The following is a 25,043-nucleotide window of genomic DNA, read 5'->3' on the forward strand; positions in this document are numbered from 1 at the left end:
GGAAACAGGTCCTGTGGCCCACCGAGTCCGCACCAATCAGCGATCACCCGTACACTAGCACCATCCTACACACTTGGGACAATTTACAATTTTTACCGAAGCCAATTAACCTATAAACCTGTATGTATTTGGAATGTGGGAGGAAACTCTGAGCACCCGGAGGAAACCCACATGTTCACAGGGAGAACGTGACCGTAAAAACAGCTTCTGTAGACAGGATTGATCCCGGGACTCTGGCGCAGTAAGGCAGCAACCCTACCACTGTGCCTCTGTGCTACTAACGTAGAAGGGATCTGTTGGTCAGCATGGGCAAGTTGGGCCGAAGGGCCGGTTTACAAACTGTATGAATATCTCAAATTTTATACACAACTGGCTCTCATTTGGCACATAAGTTTCCTTGGATCTGTGGCCTGTGAGCTGCCCAGTTCATTACGGGCAGACACAGATATTAGGATAAAGTTATGGCTGTTTCCGAATTGAAGGAATCATTCCTGCAAGTGGGCGGTGAACTCTGAATCCGACACTTCAATTTCCTGTCAGATAAGTCCTTGGAGAGTTATTTTCATTTCTCCCTGTCATCCTATCAATCATATGCATTCCAATGAAAGGTCATCAACTCTTCCAAACTCTCTCACACACACTCGTGCTCTCTACCTCTATCGCCCTCTTTCTCCAATGACACTGGACAGACTTACTGCATTTAACTTTTCACTGTGGATTTCCAGTGTTTTGCATTTGATTCCATAATGTGTTGGATTCCATTGCCAAGAAATGTCCAAGCACTATGAAAATGGGGTATGAAGGAAGTTATGGGATAATTTAGTTCATTAAACCATAAAAAAGCAGCATAGTGGTGCAGCATTAGAGCTACTGCCTTACAGCACCAAAGACCTGGGATTGATCCTGACTTCAGGTGCTGTCTTGTATGGAGTTTGTACGTTCTCCCTGTAACCTCGTGGGTTTTTCTCCGGGTGCTCCGGTTTCCTCACACATTCCAAAGACGTGCAGGTTTGTAGGTCAATTGGCTTCTGTAATATGTCCTTGGTGTGTAGGATGCGAAACTGGGATAACAGAGAACTAGCGGGCTGAAGGGCCTTTTTCCCCAAGATGTATCTCTAAGCCAAAATTAATCTTCAGAATGGGAATGAAAAGTAGTGCTAAGGATGCAAAGAGGCTTAAAAATATATATTTTGTCGAGTCCAAATATTCTTATCTCGACACGCCCTTCCACCTATTTTTGTGTCATGGGCAAATGTGGACTCTTTAAATTCTACCTCCTTCTTCAGAATATTAATATACATTGCAATTAATTGAGAGCCAGAAACAGATCCTTGGATAGGCCACTAATGCCATCCTACCCAACTGAACAAAAATCAATTATTTCAACCGATGCTAACAGATTTGCTCCAATACCACAAATTATATATTTTTTAGTTTAGTTTAGAGAAACAGGCCCTTTGGCCTACCGAGTCAGAGCTGACCAGCATTCACCCCGTACATTAGCACTATCCTACACACTGGAGACAATTTAAAATCTTTACCGAAGCCAATTAACCTACAAATCTGTACGTCTTTGGAGTGTGGGAGAAACCCGGAGCTCCCAGGGAAAACTCATGCGGTCACAGGGAGAAGAACTACAAACTCCGTGCAGACAGCACCTGAATTCAGGATCAAACTGGATCTCTGGTGCTGTCAGGCAGCAACTCTACTGCTGCGCCACTGTACCGCTTACTCTTGTGGAAATATGCATAAGTATCACATCTGCGAGCTCCCTTCTGTTTACTCTGGTTGTTACATGAACTATCTCCATTTTGTCAAATATGATTTGCCTTTCATAAACCATGTTGATGGCTGGATTATATTCCACTTTCCTAAATGATTAGCCATTTATTCTTTGATTATTGACTCTCGTATCTTGCCAACAATAAATGTAGAACAATCTGGCCTATGGCTTCTCATCTTTGGTCTTCCTCCCTTCTGGAATATCATTTGATGTTTTGTAATCCACAGTCCCTCCTGGAATTCAGGATCTCTGCTGCCATGTGCTATAAAATCCCTGGAGGGATCCACCGGGTCCTAGCAAACTGTCTGCCTTTAGTCATAGAGTCACACAGCACGGAAACAGGCCCATCAGCCCAACCTTTCCATGCCAACCAAAATGCCCCATCAAAGCTAGCCCCACCTGCCAGTGTTTGGCCCATATCCCTCTAAACCGTTCCGTTCCATGGACCTGTCCAAATGTCTTATAAATGTTGTTATGGTACCTGCCTCACCACCCTCCTCTGGCAGCTCGCTCATATACCCAACACCCTCTGTCAGTTTTTCTGATGCCTTGTCCCTCATGATTGCGATGTTTACGTCATGCTATGCCATTTGAAATTAATTAATATCCCATGATAACAGATGGGCTGTGTCCTCCCTGGTTACGACGTGCAAAATTATGGTTTAATATATCTGCCATTTCCTCGTTTCCTGATATTAAATTTTACAGCGTAAATTTACTTTACCCACCAACTTCCTTTTACATGTCCAGAGAAATATTTACAGTTTGTTTTGATACTTCAGGCAAGTTTTGTCTCAAAAACTTTGTGAATCTGTGGAATTCATTGCCACAGAAGGCTGTGGAGTCCAAGTCAATGGATAATTTTAAGCAGAGATTGACAGATTCTTGATTAGTAAGGGGTTACGGGGAGAAGGGAGGAAAATGGGGATGAGAAGGAAAGGCAGATCAGCCAAGATGGAATGGTGGAGTAGACTTGATGGCCCTAATGGTCTAATTCTGCTCGTAAAACATATGAACTTCTGAAATCAGCTCCACCCCTAAAATGACCATTTTAGTCTTTTTTTTTGCTAGTTCCCGAAAACTTCCCAGTCCTCACAACTTTTCAATTCAGCATTATTTTTGATTTCCTTTGTGAGCCAGGGATTGTTCCTCTTTCGCCTGGAACCTCTTTCCAAATACAATAGATATAAATTGCTTCCAAACATTATGAACTTGCTGTGAGTCTACAACCCAAAACATCGTCTGTCCATTCCTTCCACAGATGCTGCCTGTCCTGCTGAGTTCCTCCAGCACTTTGTGTTTTGATCGAGATTGCAACATCTGCAGTTCTTTGTGTCTCTGTTTAAATATCTGCCAGTGCTCATCTACTGAGCGATCTCTTAGATGATATATTTCGTCCATTTTGGACAATGCCAGCCTCATTGCATAGTAATTGAAATTAAATAAGCTCAGGATATTGCTTTCGACCCGGGGTGCTAACACTCAAATTATCTCTGGACCTTTCTCCTGGCTGAGGAATCTATGAAAACGGATGCAGCCTCACAATAAGATTTAGGCCAATTAAGAATTGTTACATGTGGAGAATTGTGGACACACTAGCCCAGACCGTCACACAAACCAATCTCCCTCCTATTGACTCCATTTACACTTCATGCTGCCTCAGCAAGGCCACCAGCATAATCAAGGACCGGAATCACCGCGGACACTACCTCTTCGCCCCTCTAAGGGTGTCAGGGATTATGGGGAGAAGGCAGGAGAATGCGGTTGAGAGGGAAAGATGGATAAGCCAAAATTGAATGCTGGAGTACACATGATGGGCTGAATAATCTAATTTTGATCCTAGAATTTATGAATTTGCTAACCACTTCAACTCAACCATTCCCACACTGACCCTTATGTCCTGGGCCTCCCCCAATCTCAGAGTGCAGACACACGCAAACTGGAGGAACAGCACCTCATGTGGGTAGTTTACTATCCAGCAGTATGAATGTCTGAAGAAGGGCTTCGGCCCGAAAGGTTGTCTATCTCCTTCGCTCCATAGATGCTGCTGCACCCGCTATTTCTCCAGCATTTTTGTGTACCAGTATGAATGTTGAATTCTCTCATGTTAAGTAACTTCTACTAACACTCCCCTCCCTCTTTGCCACCTTCCACTCCAACCACCCTAGTCTTTTAACCAGTTCCACAGTTCACCATATTGTACCCATCTTGAGATTACACCTTCCCTATCCAACAATGGGCCTACCAGAGCACCTCCCTGCCTGAGGTCATTTGTTGCTGGCCCTGATTGGTCCTGGTCTTTTCTAGCCACCAGCTCTTTACACCCCCCTCCCCCCAACCACTACATTCAGTCTGAAGAAGGGTCCCGATCCAAAACGTCACCAACCCTTTTTCTCTGAAGATGCTACTTGACCCAATGAGTTACTCCAGCACTTTGTGTCTATCTTTACTGGTTCTTATCATTGTATGGAGGTGCTTCACAACATCAAAACTTCACTGTCACCCTCCCCCCACCCCCAACCTTTGTATTTTAACAATGACTTGAGTCGAGAACCGACTTCAGTTTAACAGGGCTTTCTCAACTTTAATCTCATAAAACACTTCAAATCATTAACAACTGACAGAATATTCTTTTTTTTTTTTTTTAAGTTTTTCATCGCATACTGGCCTCTATTTAAATAATAGGTTTATAGTTTCATTTTGAAATGATCACATAGGCAATAGGTACCTAATTGTTCGAAAAATAAAATTATTTTTACATGCCCAAGGAATCATTTGCATTGCTACTGGAAAACCGGAACTAAATATTGAAAACTGGAATTTAAAGTATGCAGAAACAAGGAATTACATTTATTGGTTTCCAAATGTAATTTGTATCTTTTCTTTTAAAGACGTAGGATATTTTGTTTAATATGGGAATGCATTGAACAAGTAAATCACCAATTTAAATATACAATCATAATCTATTTTTCTATACTGCTTAGTTTGTTTAAAAAAAAATATATATATATTAAGGTTTTGCACTCTTCAGTACTTTAGTGTGTATGTTCTCGACTGCACACATACACATGCTCACACACACTGATCTAAATCCACCTGTGCAGTCTTTAATAAAAGTAAATCATTGCATAATGTTGCAATGCAAGAAATACTGATAATTTACATCAATTATTTTCCATGAGGTGGTTCAACATCATGGATTTAAGATGAGGAGGAGGAGTTTCAAAGGGAGACGCAAAGTGCTGGAGTACCTCAGCGGGTCATGCAGCATCTCTGGAGAACATGGATAGGTGAAGTTGATTCAGGTCCCAGAGTTTCAAAAGGGATTCAAGAACTTTAAAAAAAAAACACAAAGAGTAGTTGATATCTGGAACTCTCTGCGGTGGTGGAGTTATAGCAAGAATCATACGGAACAAAAACAGCCCCCTCGGCCCAACCTGTCCATGCCGACCAAGGTGCCCCATCTACACTAGTCCCATTTGTCTGCATTTATTGAGTCATATAGAGTCAGTTACAATCAGAGATATATTAGGTGGTTATTAGAGGCTGCTTCGGTGGTTATTAGATTGACGTGTATGTGTGCATGTGTGCTGTAGAGGACATGCACAATGATGCACTGAAGAATGCAAGACCTTAATATTGTTAAAATCTGAGATATTGAGACAGGCACTGCACAGACGGATACTAAACTAAATGGGTTGGCATAGACATCATGTGTGAAAGACCCACTTATGTGCTGAACAACTCTGATTCTATTTCATGTGCACAAATAAAATGAAAGATCTATGATCTTTCTAAATACTACATCCCGTCAATTCCGTTGGAAAGAAGGATCTTCTGCTAATGTTGTGCAAGATTTTGGTGAGGCCACATTTGGAGTACTGTGGTCAGTTTCGGTCACCCAGCTCTGGGAAAGAGGTCACAAAGCTGGAAATGGTGATATACGAAGATACTTCCGAGACTTGAGGGCTTGAGCTATTGGAAGAGGTTGGTCAGGCTAGGACTTCATTACTTGGAGCGCAGAAGGCTGAGGTATGTTCTTACATGGGTGTAGAAAATCAGGATGGGGATAGATAGGGCGAATGCACAGTGTCTTTCACCCAGAATAGGGGAATCACAAACCAGAGGATGTAGGTGAGAAGCAAAAGATTGAAAAAGGACTCAAAGGGCAACTTTTTCACACAGAGGTGGATATATGGAACCAGCTGCCATAGAATATAGCTGAGGCAGGAATTATACATAATTAAAAAAACCATCTGGGCAGGTAGGTGGATAAGAAAGATTTAGAGGGATTTCGGCCTAATGCGGGTAAATGAGACCTGCATCTTGGTCAGCGTGGACAGGTTGGGCCGAAGGGCATGTTTCCGTGCTGTATCACTCTGTGACTCTAGTTCTTTGTCAGGCCAAATATCTGCTTGCTGTTAAATTCCTCACTGGTGCTATTATCCTGTACAGCTGGTTGAAGAGCAGATTTAGTTTCAAGTGGAAACACAATGGACTCTCTGGTCCAACCTACACATCAGAGATCACATCAAAAGTCAAGTACTTGGCTGATTAAGAAAAAATATACCTGCAGCCCATTCTGGTATTTCAAAAAACCTAGCCATTTCCCAAACTAAATAAAATCATGGAAACATTCAAAGCAAAATTTTTAAACAAATCTCAATTTTTTAATTTAAAAATTGTTTTAGAGTTAAACACCTCTTTCACATTATCAGTTTGTTTGGCTGCCTTGCAGAACTTTAGTAAATTATAGTACCCTAGTGTATAACTTGCACAAGTTTAAACAAGTCCAGAAATACTTCTATCTTTGAGTAATGAAGGAATGTGTTTGGTCACTCAAATTCCAGTTGCTTTTTTCCTAACAGCAACATAATTTTGATTTTCTGTTCTACCAAACCAATATAAATGATCAAACTGGAAAATTTGTCCAGGCACCAAATTAAAGCATTAAAAAAAAAAATATTAAAAAAAGAGGGGTTAGATGATAGAAGGGACAAAAGCTGCAATTTTGGGCTGTTTAATAAAAGGAAGGAATGAATCATCAATCTTGCTGCAAACCCTGAATACAAAGTAATTCAACCTCAGAGGTTTAATTGCGGACAAAAGAAATCTCCAAGTTAAATGGCAATGCATGCCCTGGGTTCCATGTCCATGTGGTGTCTGCACATTGACTGCTTCCCTTGTCATTCCTGCACTGAAAGCCTGTTTGTTTTCCCGAATATGTCAGCCTATTCAAGCCTTTCAGTCTATAGACGAAGCGTGTAAAAAGGAGCATCTTATCAGCATGCTCCAGACCAGCCGGCTTAGTCACATCCGCAGAAAAGTTACACAGCCATTCCAACTGTAGGCCTCACCCACAAGGCTTGACTCATTCTCAGTGCAAACACCCCCTGCTATTGTGCCAGAGAGCAGGAGACACAGCCATATGCTGTTTCCGTCTACAGACTATTTTAAAGGAATGAAATCATACATCATGTGTAAATACGATCATTAAATTACAGAAGTTATTTTGAAATTTACATCTTCCAAAATGCTATGAACAATTGGACGGCACAGTGGTGCAGCGTTAACGGTGCTGCCTTACAGCGCCAGAGACCCGGGTCCATTCCTGACCATGTCTCCGGATTCCTCCCACATTCCAAAGACATACAGGTTAGTCAGTTAATTGGCTTCTATAAATTGTACCTAGGGTGTAGGGTAGTGTTAGTGTACGGGGTGATCACTAGTGATACGGCCATTCAATGTGTATTTGACCGGTTTGACCCAACCTTAAACAAAATTTACATTGGTTAATTTGCTTTGTTTTATTTCATTATTATTACTTGTCATGATAACTCAATTTCAGTTACATTTAATTTTACTTTGACTCTCTGAAATAAAGTCAATTTCCAATGGATATTGATAGTAGCAATATTAAAGATAAGAAATAGCAGTTATAACCAGCACAAGAATTTTGGGGGAAAATAGAAAACTTAAAAAAGAACATTCATCCTGCATAAAAAGTGAACAGGAATTTCATGTCAAAGGAGCAGAATTAGGCAATATGAACCACTGAGTCTATTCCACCCTGGCCAATCTATCTTTCCCTCAACCCCATTCTCCCCACAACCCTCACTAAACAAGAACCTAGCAATATCTGACTTAAACATACTCAATGACATGACCTCCGCAGCCATCTGTGGCAATGAATTCCACAGATTCATCACCCTCTGACCAAAGAAACTCATCATTTCCTCAATAGAAGAGTTAAATAATGGGTCGAGAAAAATCGTGAAAACGCAAGATATTTTCATTTTGTCACCAAAACACATCCTATTTTCTCACAACAGGGAACATCAATTGAAAAGTCCGAGCAGCCTTTTAAAAAGACCATCTTCAATCGGAAAGTTTGGAAATGATTTATCAGCAATAAAAGATGTGATATAAAAACTGTCTTGGTATGACTGCAACATGGCTCCCTCTCCCTGTGTATAATATTGAAGTGCAATATATTCAAGCTGCCACTTTATCTCTGGAGGGGTTTTTTTGTTACAAGTGACAAACCATGGACTGTGCGCCAAATTAGATTTCCTTATCCTCTGTTTTCTTGCCGAGGCAAGTAATATATTTGCATCGCATGCAACAGCTGTTAGATGTGCATTATTAAATTAGTAAATTAATATTGGATAAAAATACCTAAAATGTATTCAGTTCAAATGTAACATGATACATAGAACATAGAACAGTACCGCACAGGAACAGGCCCTTCGGCCCACTCTGTCTATGCTAAACATGATGCCAAGACTAACCCCTTGGGCAGCACAGTGTTGCAGCAGTAGAGTTGCTGCCTTGCAGCGCCAGAGACCCGGGTTCGATCCTGACTACTGGTGCTGTCTGTACGGAGTTTGTATGTTCTCCCTGTGACAACGTGAATTTCTCCGGGTGCTCCGGTTTCCTCCCACAATCCAACGACACACAGGTTTGTACGTTAATTGGCATCGGTGAAGATGTAAATTGTCCCTTGTGTGTAGGATGGTGCTAATATACAGGGATCGCTGGTCAGCGCAGACTCAGTGGGTCGCAGGGCCTCTTCTACGCTGTATCTCTAAATTAAAAATAAACTAAACCAAACCTTGTCTACCTGCACATAATCCATATCCCCCAATTCCCTGCATATCCATTTGCCTATCCAAAATTCTCTTGAACACCACTATCTTATCTGCATCCACCACCACTCCTGGCAGCTTGTTATGGACACCCATCACCCTCTGTATAAAAAAAACATAGTTCATAATTTCTAGGAGCAGAATTAGGCCATTCGACCCATCAAATCTAATCTGCCATTCAATCATGGCTGATATATCTTTCCACCTCAACCCCATTCTCCAAGCTTCACCCCATAACCCCTGACAGCCCTGCCCTGCACATCTCCAATAACTTAAAATAATACTCTCTAGTATTTGATTTATTTCCACCCTGGGAAAAAAAGGTTCTGTCTATTTTATCTATACCATTCAAACTGTTGGATTAAATAATTATTCCACATTACACACAGTTCCCCATTCACTAACAGAACATTTCTTCCAAATGAAATGCCTGAACTTCCATCTACTGAAGAAATTCTTTGCGCCAATTAACTTTGGCTGCAGTCGACATTTTTGGTCCCCTGTGAACAAATAGTTAACTATAGCGTGTGCGATGGGCAGCAACACGTATCTTGTGCTTTATTTTGCATGCATTCAATCTTGTGGTTCGGAGACGCTGATGATGTCAGTCATAAAATAAATGAAAAGCAGCCAACATAATCAACAGTCAGCCTGATCAACCATAATTAGTCTGAAGAGAGACCCGATCTGAAATGTCATCTATCCATGTTCGGCAGAGATGCTGCCTGGGCCCGATGAGTTACTCCAGCATTTTGTGTCATTTTTTCAACATAATCTATGACTTGGCCACCTCCAGTCATTCCTTCTTCATAGTTCATAAGTTCTAGAAGCAGAATTCGGCCATTTGGCCTATCAGGTCTACTCCGCCTTTCAATTTTGCCAAATCATGGCATGTTCTACTCCCCACTCCGGCAGAAGTTAGAGAAGCTTAAAAGTGCACACCACCAGACGCAGGAACAGCTTCTTCCCCTCTGTTATCAGGCTTCTGAACGGTCCGTCCATAAGCTAGGGTACTGTCCGATTCACCTCTCCCCCATCGTGCTCATTGGACTTTGTCTCTGGAACTGATGTGCTACAATGCTTAGAACTATATTCTGCACTCCGTATCTTCCCCTTTGCCCTACCTATTGTAGTCTGAAGAAGGGTCTTGTCCCAAATCTATGCATGTTCTTCAGAGATGCTCCTTAACCTGCTGAATTAATCCAGCACTTTGTGTCCTTTTCTCCACCCAGTGTACATGTGTTTCACTTCATGAGTCATAGTGGCAGTATTAGGCCATTAGGCCCATTGAGTCTATCCCACTATTCAGCTGAACTATCCTTCCCTCTCAATTCCATCCTCTGCCTTCTCCCCATAACTCTTGACACCCTTACTAATCAAGAACCTGTCAAAATCTGCTTTAAAAATACCAATGACTTAGCCTTCACGGCAGTCTGTGGCAGTGCATTCCACAGATTCACCACCGTCTGACTAAAGAAATTCCTCACCTCCTATCTAAATGTCTGTCCTTTTGTTCTGAGGCTGTGCCCTCTGGTCCTAGACTCTCCCACTAGTGGAAACACAAAGAGTCAGGAATATTTCATTGCCATATGTCCCGAAACAGAACAATGAAATTCTTACTTGCAGCAGCACAACAGATAGTTTAAAATAGTACTCTGTAAAAAACCATAGTAAACACCAACAAACATTTTCTCCCCCCCCCCCCCATCCCCTACTTTCAGTCTGAGGAAGGATGCTGACCTGAGCACTTTGTGCCTATTTTTGGAAAAAACCCATCATTTGCAGTTCTTTGTGAACGAAAGAACTGCAGACGCTGGTTTATACCGAAGATAGACACGAAATGCTGGAATAACTCAGCAGGTCAGGCAGCATCTCTGGCAAAAAGGAATAGGCGACGTTTTGTGGTTTTGGGTCTGAAGAAGGGTTCCGACCGAAAACGTCACCTATTCCTTTTCTCCAGAGATGCTGCCTGACCCGCTGAGTTACTCTAGCATTTAGACAATAGACAATAGACAATAGATGCAGGAGTAGGCCATTCGGCCCTTCGAGTCAGCACCGCCATTCACTGAGATCATGGCTGATCATCCACATTCAGTACCCCTTTCCTGCCTTCTCACCATATCCCCATGACTCTATCTTTAACACACATTTCGTGCCTATCATCTGCAGTTCTTTGTTTCTAAAAATAAAAATGTTTAGAAACATATACATATTATATATACACACACATTTATATATATGAAACAGTCAAATAAGTAAACAATAATAGTGCAAAGTCAAAAATAAGACCCCCAAGTCCATATGTGGTTCAGAGCCTATTTGGAGGTTGCAGTTGTTCAATAGCCTGATGGTTGTAGAGAACATTGATGTATGGTATGTTTAAGAAAGAACTGCAGATGCTGGAAAAATCGAAGGTAGACAAAAACGCTGGAGAAACTCAGCGGGTGAGGCAGCATCTATGGAGCGAAGGAATGGGTGACGTTTCGGGTCGAGACCCTTCTTCCTTCGCTCCATAGATGCTGCCTCACCCGCTGAGTTTCTCCAGCATTTTTGTCTACCTTTGATGTGTGGTATAGTCTTTTTGGATAGCATGCAAAACAAAAGCTTTGCAGTGTAACTCGGTACACATGAGTGAGAATAATAGGCGTAAAGCTAAAGCAGAGTAGGAGCGCAGACCTTTCTTGCCGTGAACGTGTCAGGCTCTGTGCAGTGTGGGCGTTGTTCTGTGATCCGGCCCATTATGGAAGGGGAAATATGCAGAGCCGCCAAGTCCAATACCAGAGCGACTTACATCTTAACCAATGCGGCAGCCGTTACGACAGAACCCATTTGCTGGCCCTCAGTGCAAGACCAATTACTGTGCTAAAAATACATTAATAATAAAAAAAACATTATATAACCCCCCCCCGGCAAAAAAAAAGGTTTAAAGCCCACCTGCTTGCTCGATGGATTTCTGACGGGATGACTTGGGAAGATCATTCTTTAACTGGTGCAATAAGTTTGACAAAGGGGACAAGTTGCCTGAGTCTACAACACGGGCGCTCCACTCATTTGAAGTGGGAAGCAGGAAAACGCCCTCCCCGACTATTCTTTCAGGGGGAGCCTTTTTCCCGTGAATGCAGCGCAACTGGCGAACGTTTCCACACACACACACACACTAACGGAAAGTAAAAGAAAATAAAGTCGCAAGGAGTAAGTTTGAGCGTTGCAACCGGTTGCTGGCGTTGTGTTCACCTCATCGCGGCTCCCCGCAGCCCCGGCTCCCTCCTCCCTCTCCACCAGCCCACAACCAGGGATCACCACACACCCTGCCAACCCTTACACGTCCCACCCCTGCACCCTGCACCTTTCCCCGACCCATCACACCCCCATTCTCCCCCACTGCCCCACTCCACAGGTGACTGGCTGCCAACTCTGTGTTTTAAGGCAGCTTCCCCAAGCCTAACTTCTCGAAGAGAAAGTAGACCTTCCTCTCAGTGCAATGGTAGGTTCCAACATAAATACTTGGCATTCCAACCACTAACCATCAGATCCTCCCGGCCCGTTGGAGGGAGAGTTTACCAGATCAGGCGCTTGTGCAAATGGGATTTTTTTTTTTTTTTTAAAGGGGGAAAAATTGACACAGAGTACAGGAGGAAGAAGATACTGATTGACAAGAACACACAAAGTGCTGGAGGAACAGAGAACCGCACATGCTGGTTGACAAAAAAAAGACACAAAGTTCTAGAGTAACTCAGTGGGGTAAGGATGGAAACACGTAACTGCAGGTGCTGGTTTATTTAAAAAAAAGACTCAAAGTGCTGGAGTAACAAGCAACTACAGATGCTGGTTGAGTTCCTACGGCACTTTGTACCTATCCATGTTCTCCAGAGATGCTGCCTGACCTGTTGAGTTACTCCAGCAATTTGTGTCTTTTTTTAGGTTGGAAATGCAACAAGTTCTGGAATATATCCCATGGAATCGGTGCCCCGCTCCCTGCCATGGATGCCCTCCACCGGAAACGGTGTCTGAGACGGGCTGGGAAGATCATTAAAGACCCCTCCCACCCCAACCATGGACTGTTTGCCCTCCTCCCATCAGGGAGACGATACAGGAGCCTCAGGTCTCGTACCAGCAGGATGAGGAACAGCTTCTACAATTATACCATCACATTGCTGAACTCGGAGTCCCGCCGATAGATTTCTCCGGTCCCTCCGTCCCCATTGTTTAATTATTCTGTATTTTTGATTATTCTGTATCTTCTTTTTTTTAAATTTCTATATGCACTACTACTACGGACTGACGCAAAACTGCATTTCGTTGTACCCATACTTAGTATTTGTGCAATGACATTAAAGTTGAATTGAATTGAATTGAATTGAATTGAATTGGAATCAAAGAAAGTCATGGCACAAAAGGAAGTTTGATGGCCCACTATGCCCACATCTACCACAAGTGTTACTGAGGCTACACACATTTCCTTTTTATGGTCTGCATCCTCAGAGGTCACATCTCTTCAAGTGCTCATTCAAGAATTTTTGAAATGTGACATGGGTTTCTGATTCCAGCATCATTTAAACCAATGAGTTCATGAAATTCACTCCAGTGATCTTAGTGCAGCACAGTGATGCAGCGGAAGAGTTGCTGCCTCACAGTGCCAGAGCCCAGAGTTCAATCCTGACCTCGGGTGCTGTCCGAACGGAGTTTGTACGTTCACCCTGTGACCACGTAAGTTTCCACCAGATGCAATGGTTTTCTCACACACTCCCAAGGTTTGTAGGTTAATTGGCTTCTGTTCATTCTCCTTAGTGTGTAGGATAGAACTGGTGTACGGGTAACCGTTGGTCGGCATGGACCCGAAGGGCCTGTTTCCATGCTGTTCTTCACATTGTTTCCCTCTGGAGATCACACCTTCCCAAGCCAACAATGGACCAACCAGGCACCACCCTGCCTGTGGCATTTGTGGCTGGCCCTGGACTTTTCTCGCCACCAGCACTTTACCTTTCCCCTCCACCCCAAACTTTCAGTCTGACGAAACATCCCAACCCGAAACCTCACCTGTCCTATTACTCCAGAGATGCTGTGTGACCCGCAGAGCTACTCCAGCACTTTGTGTCTATCTTTGGTATAAACCAGCATCTGCAGTTAATAATAGTCACACAGTGTGGAAACAGGCCCTTCAGCCCAACTTGCCCATACCCATCTACATGTCCCACCTGCCTGCCTTCGGCCCATATCCCTCTAAACCAACCCTATCTATTTAATGGTCTAAATGTTTCTTAAACATTGCAATAGTCCCTGCCACGACTTCCTCCTTCGGCAGCTCGTTCCATACACCCACCACCCTTTGTGTAAAAATTTACCCCGCAGCATCCTATTACATCTTTCCCCACTCACCTTAAACCTATGTCCTCTGGTTCTCGATTCCCTTACTCTGAACAAGAGACTGTTCATTTACCCGATCTATTCCTCTCATAATTTTGTACACCTTTATTAGATCACCCCTCATTCTCCTGCCCTCCAAGGAATAGAGTACTAGCCAGCTCCACCTTTCCCTATAGCTCAGGCCCTCGAGTCCTGGCAACATCCTCGTAAATCTTCTTTGTCATTCCTTTTTTTCTATAGTTTCCATGCTGTATCACTAAACTAAACTAAACTCAACTCACCAAACCTACCCCTTTTAGGGGGAAACTAATTTTCCTCTCTACTAATCCTTCATTCAAATACTAGTCATTAACCTCGACTAAGGGAGCAGGTCCATCCTGTCCACTCTCAGTCCTTCAAAATTTTGTATTGCTCAGGATCTTCTGTTGAAAGAAAATACCACAGTGTGATCTGATCAGCCTCTCCTCATAAATACAAGTTTCTGGTGATGACAACATCTTCACATTACTCCAACGCATCTTTTCTGGTGTGTGGTTATTGTGCACAATACTTCAGATATCTCACCCTTCCATTGATTCCATCTGCACTTCATGCTACCTCAGCAAGGCCACCAGCATAATCAAGGAATAGTCTCACCCCGCTCACTCCCTCTTCTCCCCTCTCCCTATCTGGCAAGAGGTACAGAGGTTTGAAAACGCACACCTCCAGATTCAGGGACAGTTTCATCCCAGCTGTTATCAGGCAACTGAACCAAGGAGAGAGCACTCCAGACCTCCCATCTACCCTTCAAAATATCTTTAATCGGATTTAACTGGAATTTATCTTGCACTGAACATTATTCCCTTTATCCTATATCTGTACACTGTGGACGACTTGATAGTAATCATGTATAGTCTTTTCGCTGACTGGATAGCATGCCACAAAAAGCTTTTCAATGTACCCTGGTACACGTGACTAATAAATTAAAGTAAACCAAATGTGGCCTAACAGTGGCCTAACAGAGATCAATGTAGTTTGCGAATGAGTCAATCAGTCTGAAAATAAGGTCTCAAATGTCACCTATCCATGTTCTCCAGAGATGCTGCCTAACCCGCTGAGTTACTCCAGCACTTTGTGTCCTTTTGAGAATGATGACATTGCTCACATACTCAAATTCCATAAAGACAAAATGCTTCATGTTATTTGAATCATCTGACCCCTGATTTATGATTATGCGCCTGAAGGTCCCATTAACTCTCTTCACTCCTTATATCCTAACAATTACAATTATCACCTTATTGTTAGCTCTCTTAAAATGCATAAGCTAACAATTCAGAATGAACTGAATTTGCCACATTTGACTCCAACGAACCAGTCTATTGATATTTTAGTTTATATTATTTTTGTCACATATGCCAAGGTACAGCAAAGATCTTTGCATGCTATCATACAGATCAGATAATACTATGAATAAGCACAATCAAGTCAAACTCAAGTACAATAGGTAGAGCAAAGGGGAAGATACAGAGTGCAGAATATTGTTCTCAGCATTGTAACACATCAGTTGCATAGACAAAGTCCAATGTCCACAATCGTGTAGAGGTGAATTAGACAGAACCAAGTTTATTGTAGGACCATTCAGAGGCCTGACAACCGAGCTATTGATGCACACTTGGTATCTGGTGGAAACGTCTGTACCTTCTGCTGGACAGGTGCAGGGAGAAGAAGTACTGATCGGGCTGGTGTCTTCCTAGACACCAGGAAGACACCTGGTCTCTTCCAGTTGAAGCTTGCTTTGTCACTGCCAAACACACTGCCACTTTTAATATTATTAGATCATTTTATAATCTGAGCACCTATATACAAGCCCAGATAATTGACCTGTACCCAAGAAAAGTAATAGTTTGAGTATTGAGTCCAGCAGATCCTCACTCCATTCATCCCTCTGTTATCAGTAATAAACCCAAAGTTAACCTGAATCCTAAACCAAGTCTGATGAAGGGTGCCGACTGAGATGTCACCTATCCATGTCCTCCAGAGATGCTGCCTGACCCACTGAGTTACTCCAGCATTTTGTGCCTTGTTTTAAATGTAGACTTTGCTTTAGACTTTAGAGATAGAGCGGATAAATAGGCCCTCAGCCCTCCGAGTCCACGCTGACCAGTGATCACCCCAAACACTGACACTACCCTACACACTAGGGACAATATATCATTTTACTGAAGTCAGTCAACCTACAAACATGTCCATCTTTGGAGTGTGGGACGAAACCGGAGCACATGGAGAAAACCCACGCCACCACAGGTAGAACGTACAAACTCCGTACAGACAGCTCCTGCAGTCAGGATTGAACACGGGTCTCTGGCATTGTAAGGCAGCAATTCTACCACTGCGCCACTGTGCCATCCTAATTAACAGTTGTCCCTTCTTATATTTTAATTTATGCCATCCCTCATAATTATTTTCCAATAACTATCACACTACTGATGTTAGGCTGACTTGCTGTTTTTTTTAAAACAACAATATACATCAGCAACCTTCCCGTTTTCCGCCACTCCGAGTTTAGACTGGAAAATGATAGTCCGAGCTGACTGCATTTCCTCCCTCACTTCCTTTAGCTGCTGAGTACATATTTAATTCATGCTTGCAACTGCCGGTAATCATTGGGCCAAAGAGGGTGAATGGATCAAGGAATCGAGAGCCAGAGGACATTGCTTTATGTGAGGGGAAATGTGCGGCTCAAACAGAATATTGATTTTTACTGGGTTTTGATTATATATTATCTGTGTGTTATTGTGTTTTCAGGCCTGTGCTAAGTTGCAGCAAGTAAGAATTTCATAGTTCTGTTGTGGGTACATATGCCAATTAAATACTCTTGAATCTTGAGAGCTGTGCTTTAGTTACACTTCATCATCTGCCCTCCTCTTCTTTTAATCAAAATGAGAGCATGTACTTTTAATTTAGTTCTATCTTTTACTCGACACAAGTCCATAGGATAATCAAATCGTCACATTATAAAGGCAATGAGATTGGGCCAATGCACAGTGGGGCTAAAGACATCTCTTTATTGTTATGATTAAGATTTGACTGCATAATGGGCAAATTGTGACCTTTCCAATTAGTAAATGCTTCACATCAATACCTCCCTGGAATCAAAGCAGTCATAAGATCTCTCAAAGAATGGCCTTTTCATACAAGCAATGTGAACTGAAGATGTCTCCACCGACTGCGAACCGGGGTCAGGCGGTCAAGGGTGACAATACACAAATGAGGCTCCATCGAGGGTACAACAACCTGCGACTGTGGCACACAGACCCAGACAATGCAACACCTACTGCAATGCCCATTGCTGGATAATCCATGTACTACTGCAGACCTTGCACTTAACACTCCAATAGCACAACGATGTGTACAGCAGTGGCGAGCCACTATGTAGCATATGAACATGAAAGAAGAATGTGTTCAAGAAGGAACTGCAGATGCTGGAAGATCGAAGGTACACAAAATTGCTGGAGAAACTCAGCGGGTGCAGCAGCATCTATGGAGCGAAGGAAATAGGCGACGTTTCGGGCCGAAACCCTTCTTCAGACTGATGGGGGGTGGGGGGGAGAAGGAAGGAAAAAGGGGGAGGAGGAGGAGCCCGAGGGCGGGCGGATGGGAGGGTGGGGGGATGGGAGGAGACAGCTAGAGGGTTAAGGAAGGGGAGGAGACAGCAAGGACTAGCAAAATTGGGAGAATTCAATGTTAATGCCATCCGGACGCAAGGTCCCCAGGCGGAATATGAGGTGCTGTTCCTCCAATTTCCGCTGTTGCTCACTCTGGCAATGGAGGAGACCCAGGACAGAGAGGTCGGATTGGGAATGGGAGGGGGAGTTGAAGTGCTGAGCCACCGGGAGGTCAGGTTGGTTATTGCGGACTGAGCGGAGGTGTTCGGCGAAACGATCGCCCAACCTCCGTTTAGTCTCCCCGATAGAATGTGCCTGGTTATATTTGAGAGACAGGCACAGAAGCACTATGTAGCTCGCCATGAAATGGAGGAGCAAGGACCGGTCAGAGGGTGAACCGTGGTAATGCCTCCAGCGCTTTCAAGGTCGGCTGCAGGAGACGCCCCCGGGACACAATGATGGACGGACGAGGAGAGGGACGTCAGTTCACGGGCCAATCCGGTCAAAGGCTCCATGCAGGAGCCTGGGGCTTTCCTGGATTGGAAACTACTCCAGTAGACTGAGCACACTGGTGGACCGGACTTTGTAAATGGCGCCAACGTTTGGCAGCGCCCGCATGTGTAAATATGCAGAGAATTTCACTGTGCATTTGCATACGTGACAAATAATGCACCGTTGAACCATTGAAATTGAAGCAGCTCTGTATGTGCAGTCAGAGAGTATGTTATGTGGTCATTATGTGGATATGCAGGGAATGGAGGGATACGGATTATATGCAGGCAAGTAAGATTTGGACTTGGCATCCTGTTCAGCACAGACATTGTGGGCCCAAGGGCCTGTTCTTGTGCTGTACTGTGCTATGTTCTATCAGCAGAATGTTTCTTTGCCTGCTTGCTCTGGTCTGGACATAGACAATAGGTGCAGGAGTAGGCCATTCGGCCCTTCAAGCCAGCACCGCCATTCACTGTGACCATGGCTGATCATCCACAATCAGTACCCCGTTCCTGCCTTCTCCCCATATCCCTTGACTCCGCTATGTTTAAGAGCTCTATCTAACTCTCTCTTGAAAGCATCCAGAGAATTGGCCTCCACTGCCTTCTGAGGCAGAGAATTCCACAGATTCACAAATCTCTAGGTGAAAAAGTTTTTCCTCACCTCCGTTCTAAATGGCCTACCCCTTATTCTTAAACTGTGGCTCCTGGTTCTGGACTCCCCCAGCATTGGGAACATGTTTTTCTGCCACTAACATATCCAATCCCTAAATAATCTTACATGTTTCAATAAGATTTCCTCTCATCCTTCTAAATTCCAGTGTATACAAGCCCAATCGCTCCATTCTATCGTCATATGACAGTCCCGCCATCCTGGGAATTAACCTCGTGAACCTACGCTGCACTCCCTCAATAGCAATAGTTCATGGGATCTGGAGCTGAGGTTTTAATCTGCCGTGGCCATTTCTTTTCCACTGCACCCGTGTGCTGTCTTCTCCTGTGTGGCTTTCTTACCCGTGCGATAGAATGTACCCAGGAATTTTAAACACAAGGAACTTCCATGGCGGGTTGAATTTGTCCCCTGCAGCAGGCACTGGAACTCCAGTCTAGTTGAAGCCGGCAGATCCGTTCCCATAGCCGACATCAGAAGCCAACTTTGCGGGCCGTTAGCTCGATCCCCCTGGCAGCCTAGGTGGACCGTCCCGTACCATTGGACTCCTCTCGGAGGTCCGGCAAAATCGATAATCCAGCAAGGCTCTGGAACCAAGGGGGCTGGAAAATTTGTGGTGGACTTTTACTAGGTGCCATCCCTACAAAGAGCGATCACATCAGTCCCAAACCCCACCCAGTCACCAGGCGCCGCAAATTATTTTGCCTCAGAGAAATGAGAAACAGCCGTCACAGATGAAACAGATCAGAGCATTTCACAGTACAATCTCACACCCTATCTCTTGCAAACATCAGGAACATTTTGCTCTGCAGGAATTTGCTGAGCAAGCTCACAAAATATACTTGAAGTAAATAGCACAAGTGAGGAATAGATAATGGTTCTAGCACATTATCATCAACATGGCAAGACTCCAGCAGCACTATATATAAATACAATCAAGTCCAACTCAACTACAATAGGTAGAGGAAAGGGGAAGATACAGAGTGCAGAATATAGTTCTCAGCATTGTAGCGCATCCGTTCTATAGACAAAGTCCAATGTCCGCAATGGGGTAGTGGTGAATCGGACAGTACCCAAGCTTATGGAAGGACCTTTCAGAAGCCTGATAACAGAGGGGAAGAAGCTTTTCCCGCGTCTGGTGGTGCGTGCTTTGAAGCTTCTGTACCTCAGTGCAACGGGAGCAGAAGGGACAAGTCTTTGATTATGATGGCTGCTGAAGAAACAAAGAACTGCAGAGGATGGTTAATACACCAAAGGACACAAAGTTCTGGAGTAACTAAGGGGTCAGGCAGCATCTCTACCTATGTCTGGGTCGTTAACGTTTCGGGTCGAGGCTCCTCATTAGAAGTTGTTCCTGAGTCTGGTGGTGTGTGTTTCCAAGAGAGGAATAGATTGTGTAAACATGAGAGGGATAGATGGGATAAAATCACAGAGTTTCTTGCCCAGAGTGGGGCATCGAGAATCATAGGTTGAAGGTGAGGAAGGAAATATTTAATAGGAACCTGAGGGGTAACCCCTTTAGCAAAAGGGTGGTGAGTGTATGGAACGAGCTGTCAGAGGAGATAGGTGACACAGATACTATCGCAACATTAAATAAACATTTAGACAGGAACATGGATATGAAAGGTTTAGAGAGATATGGGCCAGGTGGGACTAGTGTAGATGAGACATGCTGGTTATTGCGGGCAAGTTGAGCCAAAGGGCCTGTTTCCACTCTGTATGACTCAGTGACACTATTGGGATAGAAATCCCCCAATAATTTATAATAATAGAAACGAGGAACTGCAGATGTTGGTTTACAAAAAAAGGACACAAAATGCTGGAGTAACTCAATGGATCAGGCAGCATCTCTGAACAACATGAGTCGGTGATATTTTGGGTCATGACCCTTCTTCAGACTGATTGTAAGGAAGGGGAGGGAAGAAAGCAGGAAGGAAAATTTGTAGGTTAATTGGCTTGATAAATGTAAAAATTGTCCAGTATAAAATTGTCCAACTTCCAGTATTGGTCCTGGTGGACTCTTCGGAAGGTACAAGGTACAAGCCACCTAAATCAATAAATGTTTAGTTTAGTTTACTTTACAGCGTGGAAAGAGATCTTTCGACTCACCGAGTCCATGCTGACCAGCGATCCCTGTACTGTAGCACTATCCTACACACGAGGGATAATTTTATAATTTTACCAAAGCCAATTAACCCCCATACCTGCGCATCATTGGAGTGTGGGAGGTGACTGAAGCACCTGGAAGAAACACACAAGGTCACAGGGAGAACGTACAAACTTTGTACGTGGTCAGGATTGAACCCGGGTCTCTGGCACTGCGAGGTAGCTACTCTACCCCTGTGCCACCCAGTACTATAGGGTTCTCCAGTCTTGGTACTTAGGAGAAAACTGATGTGTTCTTCCTATGTTATATATTCCATGTTCTATGGTCCATGTTAGCCTGCAGCAGCTCGGACTATGCTGGAGCTCGACTCTACACAACAACTCAAATGTTCCATACCAGACAACAATAACGCTCCAGGACAGTATCTGTTTAGTTTGACAAAATAACATCTTATTCATCTTCTGTGTTGTCAGGATGGTTATCAGGCACTCAGTCCGGGATGAGACAAAATTATCTCCCTTTAAACTCTGGGAAGATCAAAGACACTCTCTACCCTCACCGCAAATTCTATTCTCTCAGCGTTGATTATAGCCCTCTCCCTGGCCAATGTCTCCGGCTTAACCTGCCTAATTGCAACCTTATTATCTGATCACATCCCACGCAAGATGTACTTCCAACAAAGTCCCAATGACACGCGATGCTGGGTTTGGTTCTATCACAGCAGCTGGAAGGTGAAGCGCACATCTGACTCCATCCTTCCCCAGGCAACAGCAAAGTGGTTTCATGAAAGGACACAAAGTGCTGGAGTAATTCAGCGGGTCAGGCAACATCTCTGGAGAACATGAATCTCTGGAGAATCCAGCATCTGTAGTTCTTTGTACCTACAGCTTCTGTTGGGCCAGTGCAAGACGTAATCAGTCACCATCTCCTTTCCCTCTTCCGTACGCTAATTCCCATCACCGAGTCCCTCATTTCCCCTTTACCTCTCCTCTTTTCTCTCCCCCTGACCCCCTTACACCCATATTCCCTCCCAATGGCTTTGACATTTCACTCCTCCTCTTCTCTCCATATCTAACAACCTTTTGTCTCCTTTTCATCTTCAGCCTTTGTCACTTACTCCACCCATCTGCCAGTAAACCTCTCCTCACCTGTATCCTCCAAACACTTTAGCTTAGTTTTTAGTTTGGAGATACAGTGTGGAAATAAGGTCCATCGCCCCACGAGTCTGCGCCAACCAGTGATCCCGGTACACTAGTTCTATCCTACACACTGGGGACAATTTTACAGAAGCCAATTAACCTACAAACTTGCACATTTTTAGAAAGTGAGAGGAAACCGGAGTACCAGGAGAAAGCCCATCTGGGCACAGGGAGAATGTATAAACTCCGTACAGACAGCACCCGAGGTCAGGTTCAAACCCGTGTCTCTGGCGCTGTAAGGCAGCAACTCTACCACTGCGCCACCTTGCCAGGCTTTGTCCCACCCCTCCCCCCAGCTCTCCTTTTCAGCTTTCTTCCCAATACTACAGTCAGTCTGAAAAGGGTGCCGACCTGAAACATCGGCAGTCCATTCCTCCACAGATGCTTCTTGACCCGCTGAGTTCCTCCAGCACTTTGTGTTTTGATCAAATATAACATCCCTCAGTCCTGTTCTCCCTAAGCTCATCCATTGCTGAAACACTTGCGTTGGAAACTCTGTTGCCTAAACATAATTTACACTGACCACGTTATCTAAAACTCTTCTGTTTGCTGATCTGGAGAAGGATCCCAACCTGGAACGTCACCTATTCATGTTCTCCAAAGATGCTGCCTGACCCGCCGAGTTACTCCAGCACTTTGTGTCTTATGACTCTTGAAATGTTGGCCAAGTTTATGTTTTCAATTCCGACACTGGCACTAACATGCAATCTTGATTGTCGCAGAGGAAGAGGTTTTCAGCTGATCTGGTGAATGGGACTGAAAAATACAGCATCAGCCTCCATGCCAGTCAGATTCAACCTTTCCTATCTTTCTCTGAACAGACTGGAGTTTGGGCCAGAGAACTAAAGTGCCACAAAAATCTTTCTTAAAAATGATTATCTTGCAGATAATAAGTTAAGGAGGTGCAAGAGATTGGGGCATTTTGGTCAACATGGACGAGTTGGGACGAAGGGCATGTTCCCGTGATGTATGTGTCTATGACACTAGATGTTGGTATCTCTATATAACTAAAAGTCTTCGTCTTGTTTGTGTCTCTGTGTCTCTGTGTGTGTGTGTGTGTGCCAATCTGGTTAATTCCTATCTTCTTCCAAATGCTAGGCCACAGCCTTCCCAGTTTCACACATCCTACTCACATTTTTCTCCTGGTGACGATAAACATCTTCCCGTCGCATTTCCACCTATATTTCTGAAGTTATTAATCGTTGACATTTTAAAAACAGCCAAAACCGCCTTCTCACAACAGCTTCCAGCCTTCTCACAGTAATGATGCTGTATGAACTCGACAGGTCAGGCAGCATCTGTGGAGGGAACTGATAGACGACGTTTTAGGTTGGGACACTTCTTCAGTCTTATTGCAATGGGTGGGGGGCCAGAACAAGACTATTGACTGTAGAAGGATCCCATCTCAAAACATCGTCTGTCCATCCCCTCCCTAGATGCTGCCTGACCCGTTGAATTCATCCAGAACTATATTTAGCTCAGGATTTCAGCAACTGCATTATCTTGTATCACTTTAAATTATTATTTATAAAATTATCATTTTTAAGAAAGTGGGTCGTCTATCATCTGCATTGGGAATGGATCGACAGCGTTTTAGGTCGAGACCCTTCTTCGGTCTCATTGAGTAATAAGCAAAGAGCTCGAAGAACTCAACAGGTCAGGCAGCACCTATGGAGGGGGAGGGACAGTCTGAAGAAGGGGCCCAAACCGAAACATCGTCAGTCCATTTCCTTCCACAGATGTTGCCTGACCTGTTGAGTTCCTCCAGCACTTTGTGCTTTGGATTGGGAAATAAATTATCTCCTGAAAAGAGTTATCTTCCCAGTTACTGGAATTGACAAAACAAAAATTAATTGCACGCAGTAATTTTAATCACCCGATATGATTATTATTTTTTGAAATGACAAGAATATTCAAATCCAGAAACAAATTGATACACATCTGATTATTTATACCTCATCCTGGCAACTCCTTAAAATTGAACAAAACTGTCACAACAGTGGTGTCATATTTCATCCACAGATGAGATATTGGCGGCAAATCCCATCGTAATTAAGACTATCCGTTTCCACCTCCGTAATGTCAAACAACTCTGCATCTTCCTCAGCTCTGGGTCACTATAACCCTCATCCACATCTTTGTTATTCATAGAACATAGGACAAGAACATACAGCACAGGAACAGGCCCTTCCACCCACAATGTCTGTGTCGAACATGATGCCAAACTAAAGTCATCTCCTCTGCCTGCATGTGATCCATATCCCTCCATTCCCTGCACATCCATGTAAACAATTTTGGACATGAAGTGTACAAGATGGCACCTAAAACGTGGCGGCTTGTGTATGTACTTGTGTATGTGTGTCCTTCCGTCTTGTACATGGTATGATTGTGCCTGATGTATGGCAGGATCATCACTGAACTGTATGCAAGAAAATAATTTCATTGTATTTAGGTACATGTGACAATAAAGTACCATTGGACCATTGAACTGTCTATTAAATGCCGCAATCATATCTGCTTCCACCATTACCATTGGCATCGCCTCCCAGGCACATTCCAAAGCACTTGAGTTTGAGTTTAGTTTATTGTCACATATACCAAGGTACAGTGAAAAGCTTATGTTGCGTGCTAACCAGT

General features: G+C 43.7%; 1 protein-coding gene across 4 annotated transcripts in view; it reads right to left on the reverse strand.

Moving 5' to 3' along the window:
* Window positions 1-25,043, reverse strand: part of rbms1 (RNA binding motif single stranded interacting protein 1) — an 82,623-nt gene that overhangs the window by 53,914 nt on the left and 3,666 nt on the right. The window contains exon 1 of one of the 4 annotated variants that reach the window (XM_033024142.1): window positions 11,866-12,226. The exons of the other annotated variants lie outside the window; for them this stretch is intronic. Coding sequence (XP_032880033.1) covers window positions 11,866-11,910 — 45 coding nt within the window. The 5' untranslated portion in view covers window positions 11,911-12,226. Of the gene's footprint in view, window positions 1-11,865; window positions 12,227-25,043 lie in introns of those variants that run through there. 4 annotated transcript variants of the gene reach the window in all.

The sequence above is a fragment of the Amblyraja radiata genome, chromosome 7 (genome assembly GCF_010909765.2).
Source record: "Amblyraja radiata isolate CabotCenter1 chromosome 7, sAmbRad1.1.pri, whole genome shotgun sequence".
NCBI lineage: Eukaryota > Metazoa > Chordata > Chondrichthyes > Rajiformes > Rajidae > Amblyraja > Amblyraja radiata.